The 22,184-nt window shown below is 36.0% G+C and overlaps 1 protein-coding gene across 5 annotated transcripts in view; it reads left to right on the top strand.

Moving 5' to 3' along the window:
• Positions 1–21,717, top strand: part of CCSER2 (coiled-coil serine rich protein 2) — a 73,392-nt gene extending 51,675 nt beyond the window's left edge. For 3 of the 5 annotated variants that reach the window (XM_055806019.1, XM_055806006.1, XM_027785882.2), the window contains exon 10: positions 16,524–21,717. In XM_055806019.1, the coding sequence (XP_055661994.1) occupies positions 16,524–17,330 (807 nt within the window). In that variant the 3' untranslated portion in view covers positions 17,331–21,717. Of the gene's footprint in view, positions 1–7,966; positions 8,052–12,681; positions 12,722–16,523 lie in introns of all 5 variants that reach the window. The other 2 variants (XM_055806025.1, XM_055806031.1) reach the window with 2 other exon arrangements.
• Positions 21,718–22,184: the final 467 nt, after the last annotated feature.

Here is a 22,184-nt window from a genome sequence, read left to right as displayed (position 1 = left end):
AGAATAAAAAAAAAGTTAATATTTTTATAATTTTAATTTATTTTTTATTTTTATCATTTATTTAAATAATTTGACTCATTCAAAAAATTAATGGGTGAAAATCACTTTGACAAAAGACATCTTCATTCCCATATGTTGTTGCATGGATCACATTCGCTTCCATTATATAAAGCGTACATTCTTCCTGGAACACGAACTCAATACTGCAGATGGGGGAGGTGTAACACATGTGACATTATATAATAATAAGGAATTGTCTTTGAATTCTGAGCAAAGCTTTTGTCAGTCCCTAGCAAATAGTATTTTCTAACTAGAGACATAGTTTGAAGATCCAAAGAGATGTCTTTGAAAGGTTAAAAATGGGTTAGATTTTTGTTTCTTTGTTTTTACCCTGAGTTACTTGATGTGAGATTGTAGTAAAGATAAATCAAACTTGCTATCCTTCTATAATTAATCTTAAATATATAGTGCTAGGATAGAAATACCATCACATTGTATGTTCACCAGTTACTAGCAAACAGCTTTATTCTGTTGAGACCATGCTTTTGAACAATTTTCTCTCTGATAAGAACCCAAAGTAAAAAGATCATATCCATGAGTAGGTTTGAGTTTGTTCCAACACCCCTGTTCCGGAATGTGTGTGTAGTGTCTTTATCCCATTTGTCTCTTTTCCTCTTACTTTAGAGCTTTTGAGCACTTCTGTTGTGTCTTTTTCCCAAGGTTTCATTTCATATGTGTGGTGTTCATTTGATGTTTTTCTGCATTAATACTATTACTAGGTTAGTGGCTATTGTTGTTTTCATGTTCTTTTTTCTTCCTGTCTCATTTTCCAATTAAATTCAGAAACAGATTAGTAACCATTGAAATTTAGTTGCTAACTACAGAACCATTAGTTTGTCTGATGAATTAATACTGCAGGTTGTTCGAAGATATTGGAGAAGATGAGGAATGTGAGTTTGTATCTTGGGGGAAAGGAGTCATTTAGCCAAATTGACTGTTTTGGCCAGGTTGGTTGGTCAGTATATTTCTTTCACAATATTCGGTAGTTTTGTTGAAATAGACGCTTTTTTGTCATGAGCAAGTACAGGTTAAGGGAGGCAATCTTTAAAAAAAAAAAAAAAAAAAAAAATCACAAAAAACCACAAACAAACCCCACCACCACCACCAAAACTAAACCAAAAAACTCCCCCCAAAAACCCTCTGCTGTTTTTCATGGTTAGGGGTAGGTGTGTGTGGTTATAGATATGTGTATGTATATGATACACTTAACATATGTCTGTAGACAGATGACCATTAGTTGTGCATTGTAACCATCTCAGTATTTTTGTCTAAATGTGAAGCTTCTCTTGAAAATTTATAAAGCAATTAGGAAAATTCATGAAGTATTGACAAATTTTCAAAATGCACTGCTTTTCAAGGAGCTTTTATTTGTAAATGATAGTGGAAAAATTTTTAGCTGGATGTGTGGGTTTGGTTTTTTAAATGTCTTCTCATTTGCATAACTGTAAGTTACAGGTTTTCTGTAAGCAAACAGAAATTGATAGGAAATCCCACATAAAAGAGCTCCTAAAGGAGGACGATAGTCTTGGTGCTGTAGCCAAGTTTTGGTTTTAATAATCAGACCTCCACTTTCTGGTTTAATAGTTCCTCTGCTAACATGCATTTGTATGCTTCCTTTCATGACTTAACAGAAGTAAAAAGTAGAAAAAACCTTGTTGTGAAATAATTTTTGATCTGGAACCCTATGACATAGTGTTGCTTTCAATAGAAAGGAGAGACAATTGGTTCTGTTTTTCTTGTGGCAGGATAAATGGAAACAGCAGGAGATACCAGAGTAAAATGTATTCTCACTGAAAAAAAAGGCTTAAAATAATTGTTCCTCTATGTTAACATTCCTGTGAAGTATAATAGAACAGTCTTGAACTGAGAGTGCAGGCTTGGAGAAATCAGGTTTATTGGTCCTAAATGTGGTGTGAATCATGAAATGTAGTTAACGTTTATGAATGGAGTACATATTTTAAAAACTTAAATTACAAATGAAGTCTTGGCAATGAGAGAATAGCTCCTTTGAGGTGTATAAGCTTTTTGCTTCTTTAAGTTTGGTAATAGTTATCAAACTTGATGAATATTTAATTCTTTCATTTTTTCCTATGTGTTGACCTGCTAGTCACTTTAAATGATGATGAATATCAGGAAGCTACTTCAGTTTGGTTATCATAACTTTCAAGATTATTCTGGCAGTTTATAAATTCTAGCAGCAACGATACGATGTGTTGATTCCTGAAGTATAAAAAACAGTCTAGGAACACACAGTAATTTACTGTTTCAAGAAATGCTTTAAATGCTTCCAGAAATGTGCTTAATGAACACTGTTAATGTAGTGTTTCATAAAGAATAGATGCTAGAATAAACTAGGAAACAGTGAGAGTGGAAATCGGCTATTGAAAGATTTCAGTCAAGAATTTAAGACTATGTGAATTGCAAGAATTTATTGTGGTTCTGCTGTCCATTTGAAATACCCAGTATTTCTCATCACTTCATTGTTCTCCCAGTAAATAGACAAGTGAATGTCATATTCTTTTTAAGAAGTTATGTTCTTAACTGTTTCTTTCTTTCTTACCAGATATTTCTAGAAAGTGTCCCATCCCGATGTGATTATAAACTTGTCTGGGGTTACTGTCTTTAGGGGCTACAATTTTTGAAAGTACTTTTTTTTTTTTTCCCATTCCTATTTAAAGGTAAATACAGAAACAGAAGCTCTGTAACTGGAAACTTGGTATTTGTGTAATAAAACCTAGTGGCTGAAAATGTTTAGAAAATTTGGCATATTAAAAGTTAATAGGTAGCTACCTGTTATCTAGCTATTGTGTATATTGCATGGTATTTCTTGTTAGTAGTTCCCTGACAGTATGCTCAAAACTTAAGTGACTGATTCTATAGACAGTAACTTAGAAGGAAACTTTTTTTCTTTGCCACCCTTAAGATAAAGGCTTGTACACATATTCACTGACAAGATAGACCATGATTTTTCTAGAAGGATTTCTTATAGATCTTTCATATGGCGTTCACTTCCTGTTAATTTGTCTATTGTTTAACTATCATAGAAGAAAAAAACCCAAACCTGGAAGAAGGTATTGAAGATGAAATTACCTGAAGAAATAAGTGTCGATGGACAAAGCTTAGAGGGAAGAAACATGAGCAGCCATTGCTCCATTTGTCCTGCAGCCTTTGCAGTATTGTTTCTGTAATGCTAATTATTGATAATATTGTTAAGATTTTGAGGCTAGAGGGGTTAAATGTCAAGTTTATGTTGACAAATCATTTCATTTCTCAGACTGAAAGGTTGTTTGCATATGGCGAGAACTAAAAGACACGCAAGCAAACTGCTAAGTCCTGAATTTGGTTGAAGGTGTCTGTAAAAGATTCTGACCCTTGTGGTCCAGTTGCTTAGCATAACACAACTCCGCCTAGTTCATGGGTGCTCTCCCATGTCCTGCAATAGCAGAAAGCATACAGTAAAAGCTGATTTTTCTCCTTGGTATCAGAGCAGTACACAGCGAGAATAAGCTTTGCTTCCTAAACGTGTATAGGTTCATTCTTGTCTCTGATAAAATGACAACAAAACCTTTCAGTTTGCATGGGAGCATGCATATTTTTGTTCTTTGCTGTATCTCTTTTGTGCTTGTGCACTGAGATATTCTTTGCCTTCTGTTTCATTATTGTTCCAGTTTGTTGTTCCAAAGCCTTTCACATTAATTGTTTTGATGAACCTTTGTAATATTTGAGCTGTCTTTGTGTACTGTTGTCTTCTTGGTTTTGGTATCTCCTACCACCTTAGCCTTAAACTTCCTATATGCTTTGACTCTGCAACTCTGAATTTAAACTTCCACATTTGGAGCCTAGTCACTACATGAGCGTTTATCTTCCCGTTGTGCCTACGTTTCTGTCATTGTCCAGTGCTCTGCCGTTTGCTTGCTGATCCATTAAAACGTACATTCATGGTGAGACAGAACCATAGGTGGACCTAGACAGTAATGTTCTGCGCCTGTTTCTTACTGTTACAGTGACAGTGCATAACATGTAGGCATATAAACGGAAGAGAGGTCCTTTAAACCTTTCACTGGCAATTCTTTTTGGTTTATTATAAACCAGCACATGACTGGGGTATTTTCTTTTTCTTTAGACTTGAATACTTTCGAAAAGAAACATTTTGTTTGTGTTGATACTTGGAACTCTGTTGTTCTAGGTTTGGTCATGATGTGTAGCTCTGAGTTTAAGAACTGGCAGTGCTGGGTGAGATGCAGCAAAAATAATCTTTTCATGGAAGTGCTCGAGGGCTCTAGCTTTACAGATAAAAATGGGTCTTTCCTGTATTTGCGTTTCTGCAGGAGAAAAGACTTTTTAAAAGCAGTATCATTTTGGGGTATTGGTGTATCCTTGGGAAAAGAGCTGAAATATTTAGCTGTTGGCTAAAATTACTGTGCAGCAATAACTTAGAAATATTTCTCCTGTCCTTTTCTGACAGAAGCAATTGATTATGTTCATGTGATTGCTTATTCTAAGGTTGAGGTCTCTCAATTCCTTTGCATTCCATTGCAATGGAAAACTGTGGCCTTAATATCTTCATAGTAGCCTTAAAAAAAACAAACAAACAAAAAAACCCCACAACCAAACTAACAAAATAAGCCCACCACAATAACCCAAACAAAATCCACCAGCTTTTCCAGTGCAGTTAAGGTCAGAACCATAAAGTGTTTAGCAGCAATTATACAATTCATCAGCATCTCTGAAGAACATTCATCATTTTGTTCTGGTTTGTAGGCTGCTTGCTTTCAGCTGCTCCCACTTCAGCTTTTCCACTCCCCAGTCTCCTGTTTTGCCTGGTGTTTAAAATTCTGAATAGCTTCTCTTTCGGGATTCTTTTGCTATTTCACAACTCTGTATCTGGGAAAGGAGAGGAATGGGATTTAAGTTTAGTGGCTGGATGCACATAACAGCTCGGGGAGGAACTGTTCCGAGTGCTGTTTAACTTTACAGTGCAAGTGGAAAGACTTGCACCAGTCTAGGCTTCAGAATCCCATTGAATGTTTTAGGTTTTTTTTATAAAAGCTGAGGTAAGTAATGTTGTCATCTTTCAATTCTAATATTGCTTGCTTATGAGTTTTACAGGTTTTTTAATAAGCATAAATTGTGATTCAGGTTTTTCTTTACTATGTTTAGTAGGAAACATTTTCTGTGCATTTTTAATATGTACTGCAGTCAGAGATGTGCTCACTAGTGTGTATTTCTTTCCCCCCTTCTCCCTCTTTATTGCATTTCTTAGGAACCTCAGCACACATTTAACTAATAGAAGGGGATGGATGTGAGTTGTTTAGAGGAGGAAGCACTAAATTTGCTGGAGTTTTGTAAAAAAACTGTTAAAAGTCATCTTTTCATGAAATAGGTTTATCTGCAGACACTTCTTTTAACGTGCTATATTTATGGGACTGATACAACCTTTATAATTTGTAAAATCAGTGTAAGTCATAACACCCATTTTAATAAATGCCCAGTGCTGTATTTCTTGTCCTTGGTTCAATTGATGTTGATCTTAATTACCTTATTTGATGTACATAACGATACCTGTTACGATTTTTTTACAAATAAGAAATATGCCATTTATTTGATGTACACCTCTATGGAGCGGTGTAAACTCAAGATTGCTGCCAAAGGAAGATCTAGTTCTTCTGCTTCTCAGATTATAGACCGTTCTCCAGCATTCAGGAGAAGGGAATTGAACAGCGTCTGGAGAGGAGTTCTGTTTAGCAGGCAAAACACTGAAGCAAGTTACTTGCACTTTCATTTTCTTCTCCAGTCAGAGTAATGATTAAATACCATGAAGAATTATTGAGAAGACTGTACTGTAGTGCTGTGCTTTGAAGTGCTAATAAGGATGCTTAAACATACTGGAATGCATCAAGACATCTAAATATTTCCCTGCTTTTACAACACAACAGTAACTTAACTGTTATGTAGCTCAGCTGGCTTGTACTTGTCCTAATATCCCTTTTTAGAGAGAGAAAGGGAAAGTATCTAAAACTTTCACCTCCCTTCTTAATTTAATGTGTTAAAAATTTCCAAGTAGTCTGGAAAAAGCCTATTGGCAACTCAAACAAGTCTCTACAAGATGAGACCTGTAATCGATTATACTGTGCTTTTTACTATCTAGAGATTCAGTTATGTTGAAAGAATGGAAAGTATTTTTGTTGTTCCACTACCCTGACACCATTACGGATGAAATGTGAACAAGCCTGAAAAATTAAGTGTTCTTTCGTACAGCACTGTGAAAATCCAAACCTTTTGTAAATGTCTTATCAATCGTTGATTGATTAATCTTGTTCCAAGGCATATTTCCGTATTTAATACCTGCTTGGCTGATGCAACATGACTAAAGCTAGTACTGTTGGCCTTTAATGCAGCTGTCTAAAAATTGTGTTGACCTTAATGGCTACTGATGGAGGACTGTAAGAACAATTTAGGTAATAATCACTATCTCCTCTATCTAGAGATAATCAGATTAAAGAACTTGGGGTTTTTTTCCTTGGATTTTGCTCCAATAATTGTTTTATCTCAACTTCTGAAAAAGAATAAAGAAGTTTTGTCTAATTTTTTTTCCTGTTCTAGTTTAAAAGTGTTCTGGCTAGCAAATTCTAAGAATTGATTAAATGCATGTCTTAAGTTACATCTTAGCAGTACTGAAACTTGAAATAGCAGTGGATAAAATCTAATTAGATTAATATAACTGGAAGGTCAGGGAAGTTTTACAAATTCTTCTAGGATAAATAAAAGCAGAATAGTTCTTTATAGAAAAAATGTGATGCTTAATATTCTTTCAAATAAGCATGGAAATAAAATACTTTGTTTGTCCAGCACTGGCAGTATGATCTACAGCAGATATGCCAGCAGAGAAACTAGGGAGAAGGGGTGAGCTGTGTTCCTGTTTTCTTTGATACAGATGTTCATTCAGATCTTTTAAGCCTGCTGTCTGAAAGAGTAGCTACAACTGGTCGCTGTTGATATCTGCTGGTTACTAGTAGCCAGGAGGTGATGGCAGTTGTTAGCACCAACGTTCTTGAACTCATGAAAAAGGAAGCTTTCAGCTGCTAAATGGTGAAGGGATGGTAAAGGATGGTAAACCTATCTTGCTGAAATAGGAAATCAACACTTGTGTGATTTAAGAGGGCAGTTCCAGCTTGGATAGATTTCTTTTAAATGTAAGGGTATGGAGAAAAATTATAGACTGCATAAAGCTAGTTCTTCTGGTTTTGAGACTGCAGCAACCACAATGTGTCACTTTTGTGGTGATCTGAAATACCTGACGGGCAAACCCAGCATGGTGTTGATGTACACGGTTCTCTGATCCTGTAATAGAAGACTCAAAGTGCAAGGAAAACAGTTATGCCACCTCTTCTATTTCACATTCAATAAAATTGAGTGAAGTGGACTCTAAAGCACCAGGATTTGCTAGAAAATCTGTTTTGATGCGTTAAAATTTTTTTTGTTGTAAACTAAAGCTGACTGGTTTTCCAGTAGATTAGTATTAAGCAACTTACTGCTTGGTGAGGCATCTTTGAAATGTTTTTGAAATCTCTAAAAATACAAATTTTGGTATGTATTTTTAACATGAAAAGCTCAGGTCCTGTACTTTTCCCTTAAAAACATCTTTAACAGAAATGTGTGCATATATATTGAACAAAAATGGAGGTATTTTGTAAGATTTCTGACTAGTATAGGGCATCATAATGACTTTTTTCCGCTGGGCTTTAGGCTGTAGCATTTACTTTTACAAAGTGGAACAACTGGGAAATATAATGATACATTTCTGGGAGAAAAAAAAAAAAAAAAAGAATGGTGTGGCTTTTTGGTGTCTTGTTTTTCCCTGTTCTCTTTTTTTATTATACTTCTCCCCCTCTCTCTTTCTGCACAGGGTGGGTATTCTGCTCCCTCCTTCTCTCCCTGGCAGGGCTCATTCCAGGGCATCCCTCGGACTGTTCCACCGCACCGCAGACAGAGTGAGTCTGTACCTCTCACTCATCTCCCTCACCGTGTTCCAGTAGAAGCTTCCCCTTTGCACGCACTGTTCATCTCGTAGTATCCTCCTTTCTCAGGCAGATTTACAGGCATACACAATAGTCTGTGGCTAACCAAAACGCTTCCTTCAGCCAGCGTATAAGCAGCTACAACTTAAAGCTTCATAACCGTTATTAAATGCTGATTTACTTCAGCAGTTCTTCAGGCAACCCTGAGTAGGCCCTTGTTTCCAGTCTTGTCTTAACATAAATCTTGCTTGCTGCATTTCCCCTTTCTTTTTCATGGCTGTAATATACTATCCTGTTTGTGTATGTGTCCCGTTTGCTCATAAGTCTGCACGTGTGCATATGTGGATGTATTTACATATGTTGTGGAAGTACATAAAAATGTTGGTATAAATGAAAGTATCATTGCCTCTTAGAAGAAGTTTCCTTAACTTTTCAGAATGGCTTTCCTGAAACTAATTTCCTCCCCACCCCCCCTTGGTATTTGTTGTAAAAAAGGCTTCTAATACATTGAAGTGGCTGTTGCAAAAATTGCATGATTTCTTAACATTCCTTATGTGCTAGCTACGATGTGGGCTGATATAAGATGCATTTGTTCTCTTGGCTTGGATCTGCAAAACAAAAGACAATTGCTGATTTTAAAACTGTATGCTTACATAGACATAGAGAAATGGTAAGTCTTATTTTGTGCTTTGGTATTGCATTATAAACAGATAATTGTTTGAAGAAATATAACTAGTTCATAAAGCTAAAGTTATATTTTTAAAATGTACTGTAATTTGAGAATTACAGTGTGTTTGACTGCCTAGCAAAGCCCAAGAGTGTATTTGGACAAGAAATAAAGGGGAAAAGTAAAATTATGGAAATCAAGTTAAGATTTCCAGGGCCAATGGAGATTGGAAGAGTAACCTGAATCTTGAGAAACTTAAGCTTACATTGCAATAATCCTAATTTATTTCAATTACAAGAAAAAAATACCTTGTGAAGTAATCTGTAAATGGTGTTTCAAATACTCTCTTGATGTTTCTGTGACAATGTTCATTTAAGCAACCCATCAGGAATGCACAGCCTGTTTCATAGGCTTTTCTCTATGCAATCGAGGTATGTGCTTCATTTTCCTGTGGTGTTTGATGTGGAACTTTGTGTGTGTGTGTGTAACGAATGTAGAACCCCCAAAGCCAATCATCACATCTTCTCTATCTGGGTAGAGGCCCAGCAGTAGCGCAGCCTGGCTGCTTTGCTGTCCTGTCAGCAGGGAGTCGGAGTTTAAGATCAGTTTTAGACCTGAGTGGCATATAAATGTCACGGGTTTGGGGCTTACTGATCAGAGAGTTGGAATAGGAGGATGGTGTCTGAACTGCCAGATGGGTGCCTCTGGTGTCACATCATTCATGTTGACTGCTTAACTGAAGAGGAAAACTTGGCTAATCTCTTAGTAGTTCTGTAAGCCCCCATCTCATTCCTCTGCTAATGGCAGTAGCTTCTTACTCAGGGATTCTGTAGCATGCTTTTATTATTAAAGCAGGTTGGATTTTTTTTTTTTAGCATAAATCTTACATGTTAAATTCCACGAATTGCTAGTAAAGGAAATAAAGCAGATGAAAACTGGCCTTTGACTAATTAACCTAAATTATAAATAACCTATTGCTTAGGAAAAGAAATGTTTCCTGTAACTGAGTGATCCTACCCTTTTTCTGTAAATTTTAGATTTGATCAAATAGTAAATACTGAGAATAAGAAATACGGTATAAAATAGGAGGTTTCTTGGATGTTTCTACTGACACTCTTGCAAAATCAGCCGCTGCATGAGGAGTCTCATAAAGAACATTACTAGGTGGTCTTTCTCCTTATTACTACTTCCCTTGGTTCAGTGGTTTTAGGTCTGCTGGTTTTTGAGCTAGTATGGAATGCCCAATATGGGATTTTGAGGCAAGTGGGGAGCTGGGTATCATCACCGAGAATAGGAATAATAATAAGAAAGACAGCCTTAAAGTCAGTGTTAGTTTTCTTTTGCAATATTATAGAGAAGGTGATGGGAATGTGAAGTATTCTCAGTTCTTGTTTGGCTGTGGTTTGTGTCTGGAGATCTTGGAATTCAAGCATTTCTTCTCAAACTTCTGGATCCTGAACCTAAAATATCATCTGCGCTTGGGAATACTGCAGGTTTCTTCACTATGCTGTTAGTAGCTGATGGATACGTAGATCACTTACGAGCACTGTAGGTTATGAGGGTATAAATCTGTAAACAGTATTACATCATCTAAATATATTACAGTATATAAACAACTAAAAATAATTTTACTGTTGCTGTACAGGACGGGTAATATATCCCTGCTACATAATATTACAATACTGTAATATGCTTACAGTTCTTCTCTATTAGCACCAGTTGAATTGTTAGCATGCCTACTGCTTAAATTCCCTGTGAACTTACCATATTGTTGCACTTTGTTAACACACTTTAGAATTGGATGTTTTGCACTTTTAATGAAAATTAATTTTTAATACTTTCACATTTATTAACTTCATGTTGTTTCAACAGCCTTGGAAACAACTCAGCGTTTTGTATTTCATAAACATTTTAATAATGGTACATTGATTTTTGTTATTTTTATTAACAAAATGATATGGTGTTTATGCCGATAATTCCCGTATGTGTCCTGAACGCAACTCTTATGTAACGGTCCTTTATTTTTCTCTTGGTTATGAGATCTAATTTGATGACAAAGCAAGCTTTCTTCAATACAGTTTAGAACTTCAGCATTTGTATTCTGGAGCTTTAATGATGCAGCTCTAGAAACACAGCATTTAGAATACATATTGTCAATGAACCAATGAAAAACTCTTGTTGTAATAAAAGAATATTACACCACTATGCCTAGGCCCCTAGCCCCAAGTGCTTCTCCAAACAGAAACACTGATGAAAACTGTTTTGTTACTCAAGCGTTGCAGTTGTTCACATCTCCACATACTTTTTCCATGAAGTGCACAGTACTTAGACTTTTTGTATCTAAGGATTAGAAGTGAAGATAACATAAGAATTCTAGCAGGTGACACATAGTTTTTTATCATGAACAAGAAAGCTGCTGTATGCACATCGACTAGAACAGGTCCAGGCTTTGATTTTTCATGTTTTTGTGGGTTGGTTTTTTTTCTTAACAAAGGTATGTTGCTTCACAGTATGAAATGTTTCCAAAACCTTTATGACTGATTCAGGTTCATTGTAGGGTGTACAGTGTTGGTGTTAGCAGAATGAAGTTGCTTCAGGTATTCTTTTGGAAGTTCTACAATTCATGTTGAATCTCCATCAAAATATTAAAAATGTCCTGGAAGCATTACATTACTGTCCTTTGTACGTAATTATTTTTCCTCTGAGAAACAAGTCTACATCTATGTGAAGAAGTGTCTTAAGAAAAACTCTCTTCTCCAAAGTTGGGTAGTTGCAGGTTGGACTACAAAAGAAGTATCTCTTGTACCGAACTAAGTATATTTGCCAACAAAATTTTACATATGGTCATATTTTTCTGTTTGCACATATTTCTGTATTTATGGATGAAATGCCTGTCTTGATGTAATTATATATTAATTTCAGTATTTTTTCTTTGAGAAAGATGGTATTTTTATTTAAGTTGGGGATTTTATACAGACTATGCAGGAAAAAAACAACAATACGCTGTATTAGCAATTATTTTACACCCTCATGCTGTGGTGAATGGTGGTTTTAAAAAGGGGGGGGGCTGAATTATTTGAAGTCATATTACATACTGTGGAATCCTATTTTACAGTGTTGAAATATGGGGATAGTATAGCTAGCCAAAAGGGAGAAGGGGGAAAAAAAAAAGTTCCAAAATGAAGGTATTGGCAGATACTACAGATTGATGGTGTGAAATATTGATTTATTTTTTTTTTCCAGAGACGGAAAATGAGAGCTTTCCCATTTAGCCTTTCAGCAAGGCTGTGTCTTCATTTGAAGGCCTGTGAAATGATAGCTTATCCTGTGCCAAGGCAGTGAGATAAGGGGTGTCAGGAATGATCAGAAAATGAAAAAGTTCTGTGGCAGGGCTTCCCTTGCTCTGTCCCCCCATCCAAAAAAAAAAAAAAAAAAAAAGTAGTGATAGTTTGGAGTCTCTTCAAGCTCATGAGTTGCTAGGAAGATGGGTTATTAAACAGTATGGGCAACACAATCAGAACATGTAACACAGTGTGTCTTATGACATTGGTGTTCATTCTCAGGTATCTAACTCGTATGTGCGTGGATGCAAATATTATGTGTACAGTTGTAATCATACACACAAATTCTAGTTACAGCTCTAAGCAGTATTTTAAGTGTAAGATATTAACTGTGTTAAAAGACTTCAAGTTATAAGAGCACAGGTATTCTGTGCAGGTCTTGCTATAAATATTTGTTCTGCATTACTTCAACACTATTGCTACCTTTGTTTCTGGAAGGTGGATAAAAAACCAATGGGGGACATGGTAATCGTGAATGAAATGGTTATAAGTTGCAGTTCTGTCATGGCAATTGCTCATTGTTTTGTCTTGGTCCTCTGACATCATTGTCCTTGTCTTTTTCTTGTCTCTGCTTTCCCATTATGCCATTGGCAAGGAGTTGAGAAGTTAGTCCATTACTTCTGTGATAAAGCGTGGTACAGTACAACTTCAGATTTCTTCCCATCTCCTCCTCACACATTTTCGCTTTTTTTTTTTCTATGCATGATGCATGTCTACTGGAGATGTGCATGCAATTCTCAAATTTCTCATTGCTTCACTTCCCTCATTCCTCAAAATACTGCAGGGAGAAAATGCCTTTATTTAATTCTATAGAGGTATTATATAGGGAATTGAGATGGGGATCGAAGTTAGAGATACAGAATAACCAAAGCAAAAGTGGTGATATTGCGATAAATATCACTGTCATGACCACATCGATTTCACTTCTTTATCACTTCCTTATCAGTATAACATACTTGAATCAGTTTTCCAACACAAAGCTAATATGATCTCAGTGGTTTAGTAACAGCATAGTAATGGTAATCCTCTCTGTGGATATGTTGTCATTTTTCTCTGGATGATGTAACAGCCAGTTTTACTTGAGAGAAATAAGAGAAAAGTGTCTTAAGCTAATGTGGTGGGGACTGTAATTTAGTAATTTTGATTGGTGCATCAATACATGCAAGTCTCTGAAGCTCTTGCCAGTGCAGAAGAGTCTGTTTCTTGTGCAAAAAGGAGCATGTGCAGAAAGCGTTTTGTCTAATGTACTCTCGGTTTGAGGAGAACTAGTTTTCTGCAGTTATATTGCAGTCAAAATGTTTTAGAGTCCAACTTCACATTTTAGGAGCATCCCAAAGGAATGTGGATGCTTCCTCCCATGGATATTTTCTTTATGGAACAAAAATAGAAGTGTGGTTAGCGTGACAGTCTACACCAAGTCATGGTTTGACCCACCCTGAAGTATTACCGGAAGTATACTCAAAACAATGCAGGTGTCAAGACTTCCATGAAGTGTATTACTATGTCTAGAAGGTGGAATGCTTCTTTATCTTTCTATTCCCCTTCCTTCTTGTGATGGAATTTACCAAATACTAGTTCTTCTCCCGACTGGTGATTTTGACTAATAACAGGGTCATAATGTATTAGGACTTCCCTAGTAAAAGGAAAACTTGTGTATGAGCAAAGATGTAAGCTATGGATGAAGGTAACGCAGTTTCCAGTGTTAGGTGCCTTGTGAACTGTTGCTTGCGTATTTTGGAAGTGGTGTTTTTCCGCTTGCAGTGTCATCTGATTGTTAATGCATATAGCAAATGGAAGAGATTAAAATCTGGAATTGTGATGATTGGACAGACTTTGACTAAGTAGAAATACAAAATTAGAAAACAGTACAGTACTTAAAACAGCTTGGCAAAAGTGATACCATAGCTGTAGTGTCCTCATAATTCTGAGCATGTAGCCGTTTTCTGCCTCTGAATTTCTAACTTTCTGGATGTTAAGCTGCTTAGACCTTTTTAGGGTATGAAGGATAATGAGGAAATTGTATATTTGGCTATTTTGGTATGTAAAAATGCAAAATTGTCTGAGTGGAAAAGCTCAAATATTACCTAGTTTTTGTTAAAAACCCTCAAAATAGGTTATTGGAAGCTTGCTGTTTTGCTCATTTCAGATGTTTTTAACTCAACTTCCCATACAAATCTAGTTTCTTCTCTAACTTGACAAGTTTTTCATTTTACTGATTAGTATAACTAGGATTATTTGGTATAAAGTTAGGATTTCTAACGCTCAGATGAGATACTTAGCTGTGTTTTTGAAGACTGGCATGTAGAGACCCTTTCTAGGTGAGGAGGGAAGTTCCCTGACAGTTATTTTTATGTATTAGAATTTGACATAATACTTTCTGGTATAAATGTACTAATTTTGTACTTCAGGTAGGATTAGGAAATTTGATTTATTTGTTGAAATATTTGTATGGGAATCAGGTATGCTTTGGTTTCTGAATTCATTTTTAGCAGTTTTGTTTTGCAGGTGAGGTCTCAAGTTAATAAATAATTTTGGCTAACATCTGTCTGTCAACTTCTAAGCTCAAAGGATAATGTCTTCTGTAACCCATTACATAAACACTGAAAAATGACAAATATCTGGAGGATTCATTTCCTTTTAAGCTGTAACTCTCTTAATATATTGAATTATTGTATTTAGTACTTCCTTATTGTAGGATTGCTTGGTTAAGAAGTCTTCACAAAGTTAAACTAGTTTCGGTCACATAAGAAATAATGTTTTGATATTCATTTGACACCATTTTAAATTATTTTTTCTTTTTTTGTCTTTTCCTTCTTTCTCTTTCCAAAACAATCGTATTCAGACTACTCAATATATTTGCACTTACCTGTCTATGACTTGCTGATGTCATTGGTCCAGTGTAGATGTTGCCTTTGCTTACAGGTAGAACTCTGATATATTCTAAAGGGAAAAACTGCTAATAAGTTAAAATTAGATTGAGAAACCTAGGTATTTCTGTCTTTTTTTTTTTTGGGGGGGGGGGGGGGGGGGGGGGGGAGGAATTTTGAGGATTCCATGTTCAATAGTAATTCTGTTAGGGAAAAATAGAAGAAAAAAAAAAAGAATCCTGAGACATGCTATTGTCCTGAAAACGTAGCAGGACTTGGGCATGCACATTTATCATTGTGTTCTTCCTGTTAATTCCAAGAAGAACTAAAAAGACCAGACAAATAATTGGCTTTCTTATTTAGAAATTGTGAATAATTCAAGAGAGCAACTGAAGTAACATTTTTTAGTCAAATCTCTTAAAGACAAACATTGCTTATTTTTTTCTGACTGTATTTCACTAGTAAACAAATGTTATATATGCCTGTTTACTACGTACATGCAATCTGTCAGTTGGTAAGAATTCAAGTAGTTTAGGGATAAGACTAGCTTGTAATAGTTTGGTTCCCCTCCTTTACGAAGAAAATGAGAAAATCATCCAAACCTGAAACTTGCTAAAACTACGGCTTATTTTAATAGGTTTGGGGGTTTGCCGTGAATTGCACAATCATTAATAATTCTTCTAAGGTCTTCTAAGAATACAAGTTGGAGGTCTAAGATATGTTTGTGGAGCTAGTACACACAATAATCTTCAAAGTCTTTTTGCAGGGAAGAGCAAAGAAAATAGAAGTGACCCAGAAGAGGTACTGGCAGTTCTTTTGTCTGATCCATGTCTGATTAGATTGTACCTTCTGATAAAATGTCAATTCTTCATTAAGTTATCTTTATCCCTCGGTTATCAGTGCAGTAGTATATGAACTTTAGCTTCACGTGTACTCTGTTGTACTCTCTTGCTGAAGATGGCTTCTTTATGAGCCACTTTGAAATCCATTCAAGATAAAAGTTACGTAGGTCTCGTCAGTAGCCTATTTACAACACACCTGTATCAAAGTTTCTGACCTCAGTAAGGCAAGGAAAATGCACTGTAAGTTCATGTGGTCCATTAAACTCTCTTCCTACTGTACAGTATGGAACACTGACAAAAATTTGGGATAGCTAACTTGAATATGCGGCAAACAGAAATTCAAAGATGGATACAGCCTGATAGCCATTGCATTTGTTTATTAAGCACTTCAATCAGAATTGATGAGTACTCACATGCCATTCTTACTGCAGATTTAGGTGAAACCATCAACCATGCCTTTTTCATGTTTCTTTTAAACTAATTATTTTCTTTTTTTGTCTTTATGTTGTGTATTTCAGTGCTGGTATACTTTTTTCCATTTGAGTTACAAGTTACATTTGTGCGCGTCCCATGAATCATCCTGTTTTGCCAAAGTCAAAGTTTTTATTTAAAAAAAAACAACAAACAGATATACAGCCCTTATCAAGCATCCAGTCAGCACACGTTGGATTCAGAAAGTTTTCTGGTGTTTTCTTTGCCTAATATATTATTATATTTTCTCTTTACAGCCTCAAGTACTACAGCCTTCCAGCAGCCTTCCCAGTTCCACAGACCTCGCCCAGGGAAAACTAATAAAAATGCCACATATCGAGGCCCACAGTGAATATCCTAAACATCGTCTGCATGAAAATAGCGATCATCAGAATCAAAATGCTGCAAATGTCTCCCTCACAAATAGCCCGAATGATGTAAACTCTTTAATGAGCATACAGTTAGATGTAAAAGAAGAGAATGCATCATATCTGGAAAATTTGAAAAATAAAAATACTGAAGACCCTGGAGAGGTGGCTAGTAATAAAGAAGGTACATTACCATCTCGTTCCTGTTCTCATGATGCTAGAGAGGTGCAGACTGAATTAGCTGTGAAAAGTCAACTCTTGTTCACAAACCAGGCTTCTCGGCCAAAGACTTTAAGAATCGCAAAGCCCCCAAATGCTTTAGTGCCTCCTACGATGGCCGTTCTCACACGATCTGCAAATCATTCCACTGCTTCCAAGGAGCGTGAGCTTCTACCATTAAGTAGTTCAACTCCGCTACAGCCAACGTCTGGTCAGGATAACCTAAAGGGTAAACAGAGTCAGAAAGTGTCTAAACTTCGCCCACCGACTATGCCCTTTGTTAAATCTAAGCAAATGAGCAGTCAGAAATCCACACCAATATCTCCAGAGCCCCAGAACACCTCTTTGAAGACTAACATCCCAAAGCCACTGGTACAGAGAAAAGAAAATGTGCAGATACAGAATACCAGTTTGCATTCTGGGGATAGCTTACCCTCTAATCGGCATTCCCGCCTCCCTAAACCAAAGACACATTGAGAACGTACCCACATATCCTTGAATGATGCCATAAATTAAACTACTTCCTGTGTTTTGACTGCCTTTGAGGCTGCTTTATCTGCAGCTTGCAAATCCTGAGTGAATATTAAAAATAGCATTTATCTTCAGTGTTTGCATACTCCATCCTGTTATGTTCTGAGGCTCATGTTACGAGTTGTGCAGTTTTTCTTGAGAGTGTTTTATTATAATGTAGGTCTGTCTTAAAGATTGTATTGCCCAGTGATTTTAGTAATCAAGCAAACACTGAAGTCTATGGTGACCACGAATACCAGAATGCTGCACTGTGTATTTCAGGATAGCAGAAATTATTTCTTACCTCTGTTTGAGTTATTAGACAATGAAATTACTATTTGGTTTAATTTCTTGATTCTGAGTACTCGTTAGGTTAGAGTGGTGGAAAATTAGACTTACTAGCAGATGTTTTATTGGCCATAATTCCTACTCTGTATTCCAGAGGCCTATGCAAAAATCCTTGTATTTATCATTATCTCAAGACTGACATATTTAATGTTATTTAATCTATTGGGTTGGGTGGGTTGTGTTGTTTTGTTTTGCTGTAGTCTGAAGTTGCTCTATTTTTTGTTTATCCCATTTTCACTGTTCACAGACAATAAGCAGATTTCACAGGGTGAAATGGATCTTCTCTTTTAAGCATCATCATTTGCTGAAAGAATGTGGTATGTTTTTATTGTGTTGAATAGACACATTACCGGGTAGATTGTTGAAACGCAGTGCTAGGGATACTTGTGCAAAATCTTCCAATATAGGCTCTTACAAATTGTTAAGTAGGGAGCCTCTGGGAATAAGGGGTCCATAACACCTACGTCAAGGTTGCACAACATGCATTTTAATTAGAATTTTAACTTTTATTGTACTGCTTGTATTTATTGATTTCTGTTTAATATTGAAAGACTCTGAAGTACCTGACTTGACGTTTTGCACAAAATTTGCCATGTGTGTAAGGATTTGAAACTATTTTACAGAATAAAACTTGTATCAAAATAGCGACTATTTTTTAAAAACAAGAAAGAATGAATTAGCCCCACTTATTTGCTTTGAGCAATCCTATTATGTCCTAATCCAGAGCTGGTGCTCTTAAGAGTTTTTCAGAGATGTGTATTTTGGGTTTGAGTTTTTTGTATTTATTTTTTTTTCAATTTCTAAAGAAGTGCATGATAACTGGGAAGGAGCTTTTTGGGGAAATAAAGCAAAAAACATTTTTCTGCTTTCTAGGAGAAGTATTTTTTCTGAAAGTGGTCTGGAAATATATGCCCATCGTGGTGCAGCTATATGGGACCATGAGACATGTCCTGTGAGCGAAATACATGCCTATCCAGTGAGGCTTTCCAGAAACTTAATGTTATGTCCCATTTCCTTTTTTTCCCCTTCTTTCCCATCACTGTCTCTTGGATGTTACAGATTGGGCTGGGGTTTTTTTCTGGATTTGGTTTAGCATCATCAGCAGAAGGTTCTTACAGTAACTTCACTCAAGATTTGTTCCTGAGCAGCATATAATGTCAGTAAAACAAAACATAGTCATAGTTTCTTCTAGGCTTTGGCTATAGGACTTTGGCATATGACAGTATTTTCTTTGAAAGGATTAAAGTGAATAGGTACAGACATTTCATAAATAATTTCAATTTCTGTAATATAAGCCCTTTGACTAGGGGTGTTCTGATGGATACCTTAGTTGGATGGGAGAAGGAAAAAATACAATTCTCTCACCTAAGTTTCTCAGTCCGTAACTAATATCCAATAAAGTTTTTGGATTTGTCACACTGTAAATTCTTTTAACTGACAATGAAATGGAAAAATGAAAAGCTTGGGGTGAAAGCTGTGGGGAGAGGTTCTGTTTCAGAACTGCTTCTGTCAATCTGTAATAAGAGACCTGCAGGACTTCCTGTTAACGGGGGCAAAGACAATGTAAGCAAGAAGTAACAAGAGTGACATTAATTGTTACAGTTGATAAAGGATCAAATAACTGCAATTCAAGACTGCTGTAACAATTATTCTCCAGGAAAAATTCTTTCCTTGAAAAGCATTGAATTAGATGGCCTTCAGTGTAAGCATTTACCTTCCATAAGAAAATAAAACTGACTTTTTGTGTTCCCCAAAACTAGCTCCTGGCAGCTAACTGTGTTTCTCAGGAGTTTAAAAACTGCTAAGGGAATGATCAGATTCCTGTTTTGTGTTCTGGTCCATACAGATTTCTATGGAAGGTGGGGTTTTTAAGTTTACTTTCCTTGAATAGAAGCTGATTTTATTTCTAGTTGTATATGATTTTGCATAAAAAGGTGACTTTCACTTGATGCTATTTCAACAAGATTTCACTATGAATTCTTTTGCTTCTTATTCTGGAGGTATCGCCAGCCTGATTTAGTAATGTTAAAATTTTTATGTTTACATGTAAAAGTATAGATATCTATCTATCTGCACCCTTACTGAAAATTAAAGAACGAAGCAAGGAGATGATCAGGATTTCATAAAAAAATAGTTCTTAGTGTTGGGTTTTTTTTCCGGAAGAACAAAAATTACTTATTCTGTGGGTGGGTTTTTTTGGTTTGGTTTTTTTTTTCTGTATCAACGGAGCATGAGTAGATTCTGTTCCTTGTTAGGGCATTTCCCCATTTTATTCTGACAGATTAGTGAGACATTGAACTGTAGACAGCAGGATTTGATGACAGATTCTAGCCTGAATTGTATTTGTATTCAACTATTAACCTTGCATCCCTCTAAGACAACTACATATTTTGGCACTTCAGTCTTTACCAGGGAAGGCTCTGTTGCATGTACAGTAAGTCCAGAGTATGAGCAAAGCCTGTCAGTAGATGGGTAACTGGAAGAGAAGTAATGAAGTTTGAAGCTTCACTTCAGTGAGGACGGGCGTTAGAGGGAGATGGATAAGAGGGCGCTGTGTAGAACTTATCGAATGGGATTAAGTAAGTATTTTCAGGTAATTTATCTACCTTACGGAAGGTGCAGATATATCATCAGTACTGGTGCAGATTGTTGGCAATTAAAGGATATGATATCTTCAGGGGTTTTTTTAGGTTTCTAAAACTTCTTTTGCCATTTTTTTGGTTTTGATTTCTCATTCTTTTGTGAATATTCACAAAAGTATTAAACTACTGTTCCGTATGTGTGTACAGAAAAAATTATGCATTTTAACAAGTGAATAAACACAAAAGAAAAAAATGGAATTGCACTTTAAATGAGCGTTATTGCTTGGAGTTGTGCCTAAAATAATCTAGATGCCTCCTGCTGTGTGTGGCTTTTGTTTGAAACTAATTTCCCTGCTAGTGTTGCTGTTTCCAAGGTATCATCACATCACTTTCACAGAATTGATATGCACTCTAGCATGTTTAAAAATATTCATATGATGTACTGAGTTTTTGTTGTGCAATGACTTTAATTTAACTGTGGAATTTTAATACTGATGATGCAGCCAGATTATTACCTTCCCTTTCCCTGAAGCTAGCACTTCCTACTGCCAATCAAGGCCGATGGCAAAACTTCCCTAGGACTAGCATAGCCCTTAATGATGTTCCCAGCATATGTTTTTGTTTAAGAAGTGCAATATTATCTCTTAGACTTTCTTGAAATAATCACAAAGGCCCTGAAATTCCAAACAGGTGCTGAATCTTTTCATAACTTCCAAAAAATGTGGGTTCCTCAACTTAACGTCTCATAGCACTGAGACTAGACATAGCAACTAGATTGCATCATACGTCAGTAAAATTCATTTCATCCTCGATCTGAATGCTGATTTATTGTAATGATGCTAGAAAACTGAATACCAGTTGCGTGATTTCCTTTGTTTGCATGTCACAGCCATATGCACATTATAAAGTGTCATACTTGGGTAGGTTGCATGTTTGGGGGGAAATATTTCTGGTTTTGCACAGCACATAATCTTCTTAATATGGACATTTTCTTGCCATACAAATGGAAATCGGTTCTTGAATTGGGCTTCTGTAGCTATTCTCATTATAGTGGCTTCTTCTGAGCAGAGTGGATTTAATAGATGATCCTGGTGGTAGGTCTCAGTATAGTAATCTTACAACTATGCTATCAAGGAAATTCAGTCACTGTTGTGGTAAAGCTGCTCACTGCCTACTTAATTGTAAAAGCACCACAATAAAAACAATATAATTCCAGTGTCAGTGAAATCTTAAAATACAATACTAGCTAAAACAAGAGGTACCCTTACTCTCTGCTTTGCTGTTTTTGTTTTTTTAACCCAGGCCAGAGTAAATACTGTATATTGGAATTTGCTTGTAAATTTGATTAAAAAACCTGTATGTAAAAATTCTTTCCTCAATGTTGCTCTAGTGAATAAAAATAAAAGTCATAATTCTAATAAGTATCCATTTCTCCTGACTGTTCACTTGTATGTTTTTTTTTTTAATTGTGCAGAATTATAGGACTGTAGACAGGAAATTTTGGGGGAGGGGGAGATTATGCTTATACTTGGAGTGTTTTCTCATGGAATGTCTTTCTCCACCAGACTTGCAGGCTTTTAGCGTCAGACTTCTTTTTAATAAAAGAAAAAAAGACATAGAGAAGCTAAACATTCTAATGCATTGTTTCCAGAGGAACAAGGACTTATGTGGCTAGTTTTAAAAGGTATGTTATTTCACCTGTAGTGCTCAGCTGAGAAAAGTATTTATAGTTTTCTTATGCAATTAACTAGTTAAAGCTATCACCATAAGAGACTACTTTGAGAAAGTTATTTCCCCACAGGAGTCTAAATCAATAGAACGTATGCATGCATGTAAACGTTCATAAAAACCTCCAGACTGTGTATCAGTATTTTGCTGATGATTTGAATAG

Source organism: Falco peregrinus, chromosome 1 (assembly GCF_023634155.1).
Source record: "Falco peregrinus isolate bFalPer1 chromosome 1, bFalPer1.pri, whole genome shotgun sequence".
Lineage (NCBI taxonomy): Eukaryota > Metazoa > Chordata > Aves > Falconiformes > Falconidae > Falco > Falco peregrinus.
The sequence above is the reverse complement of the archived record's forward strand: the minus strand, read 5'-3'. Positions and strand labels throughout refer to the sequence as shown.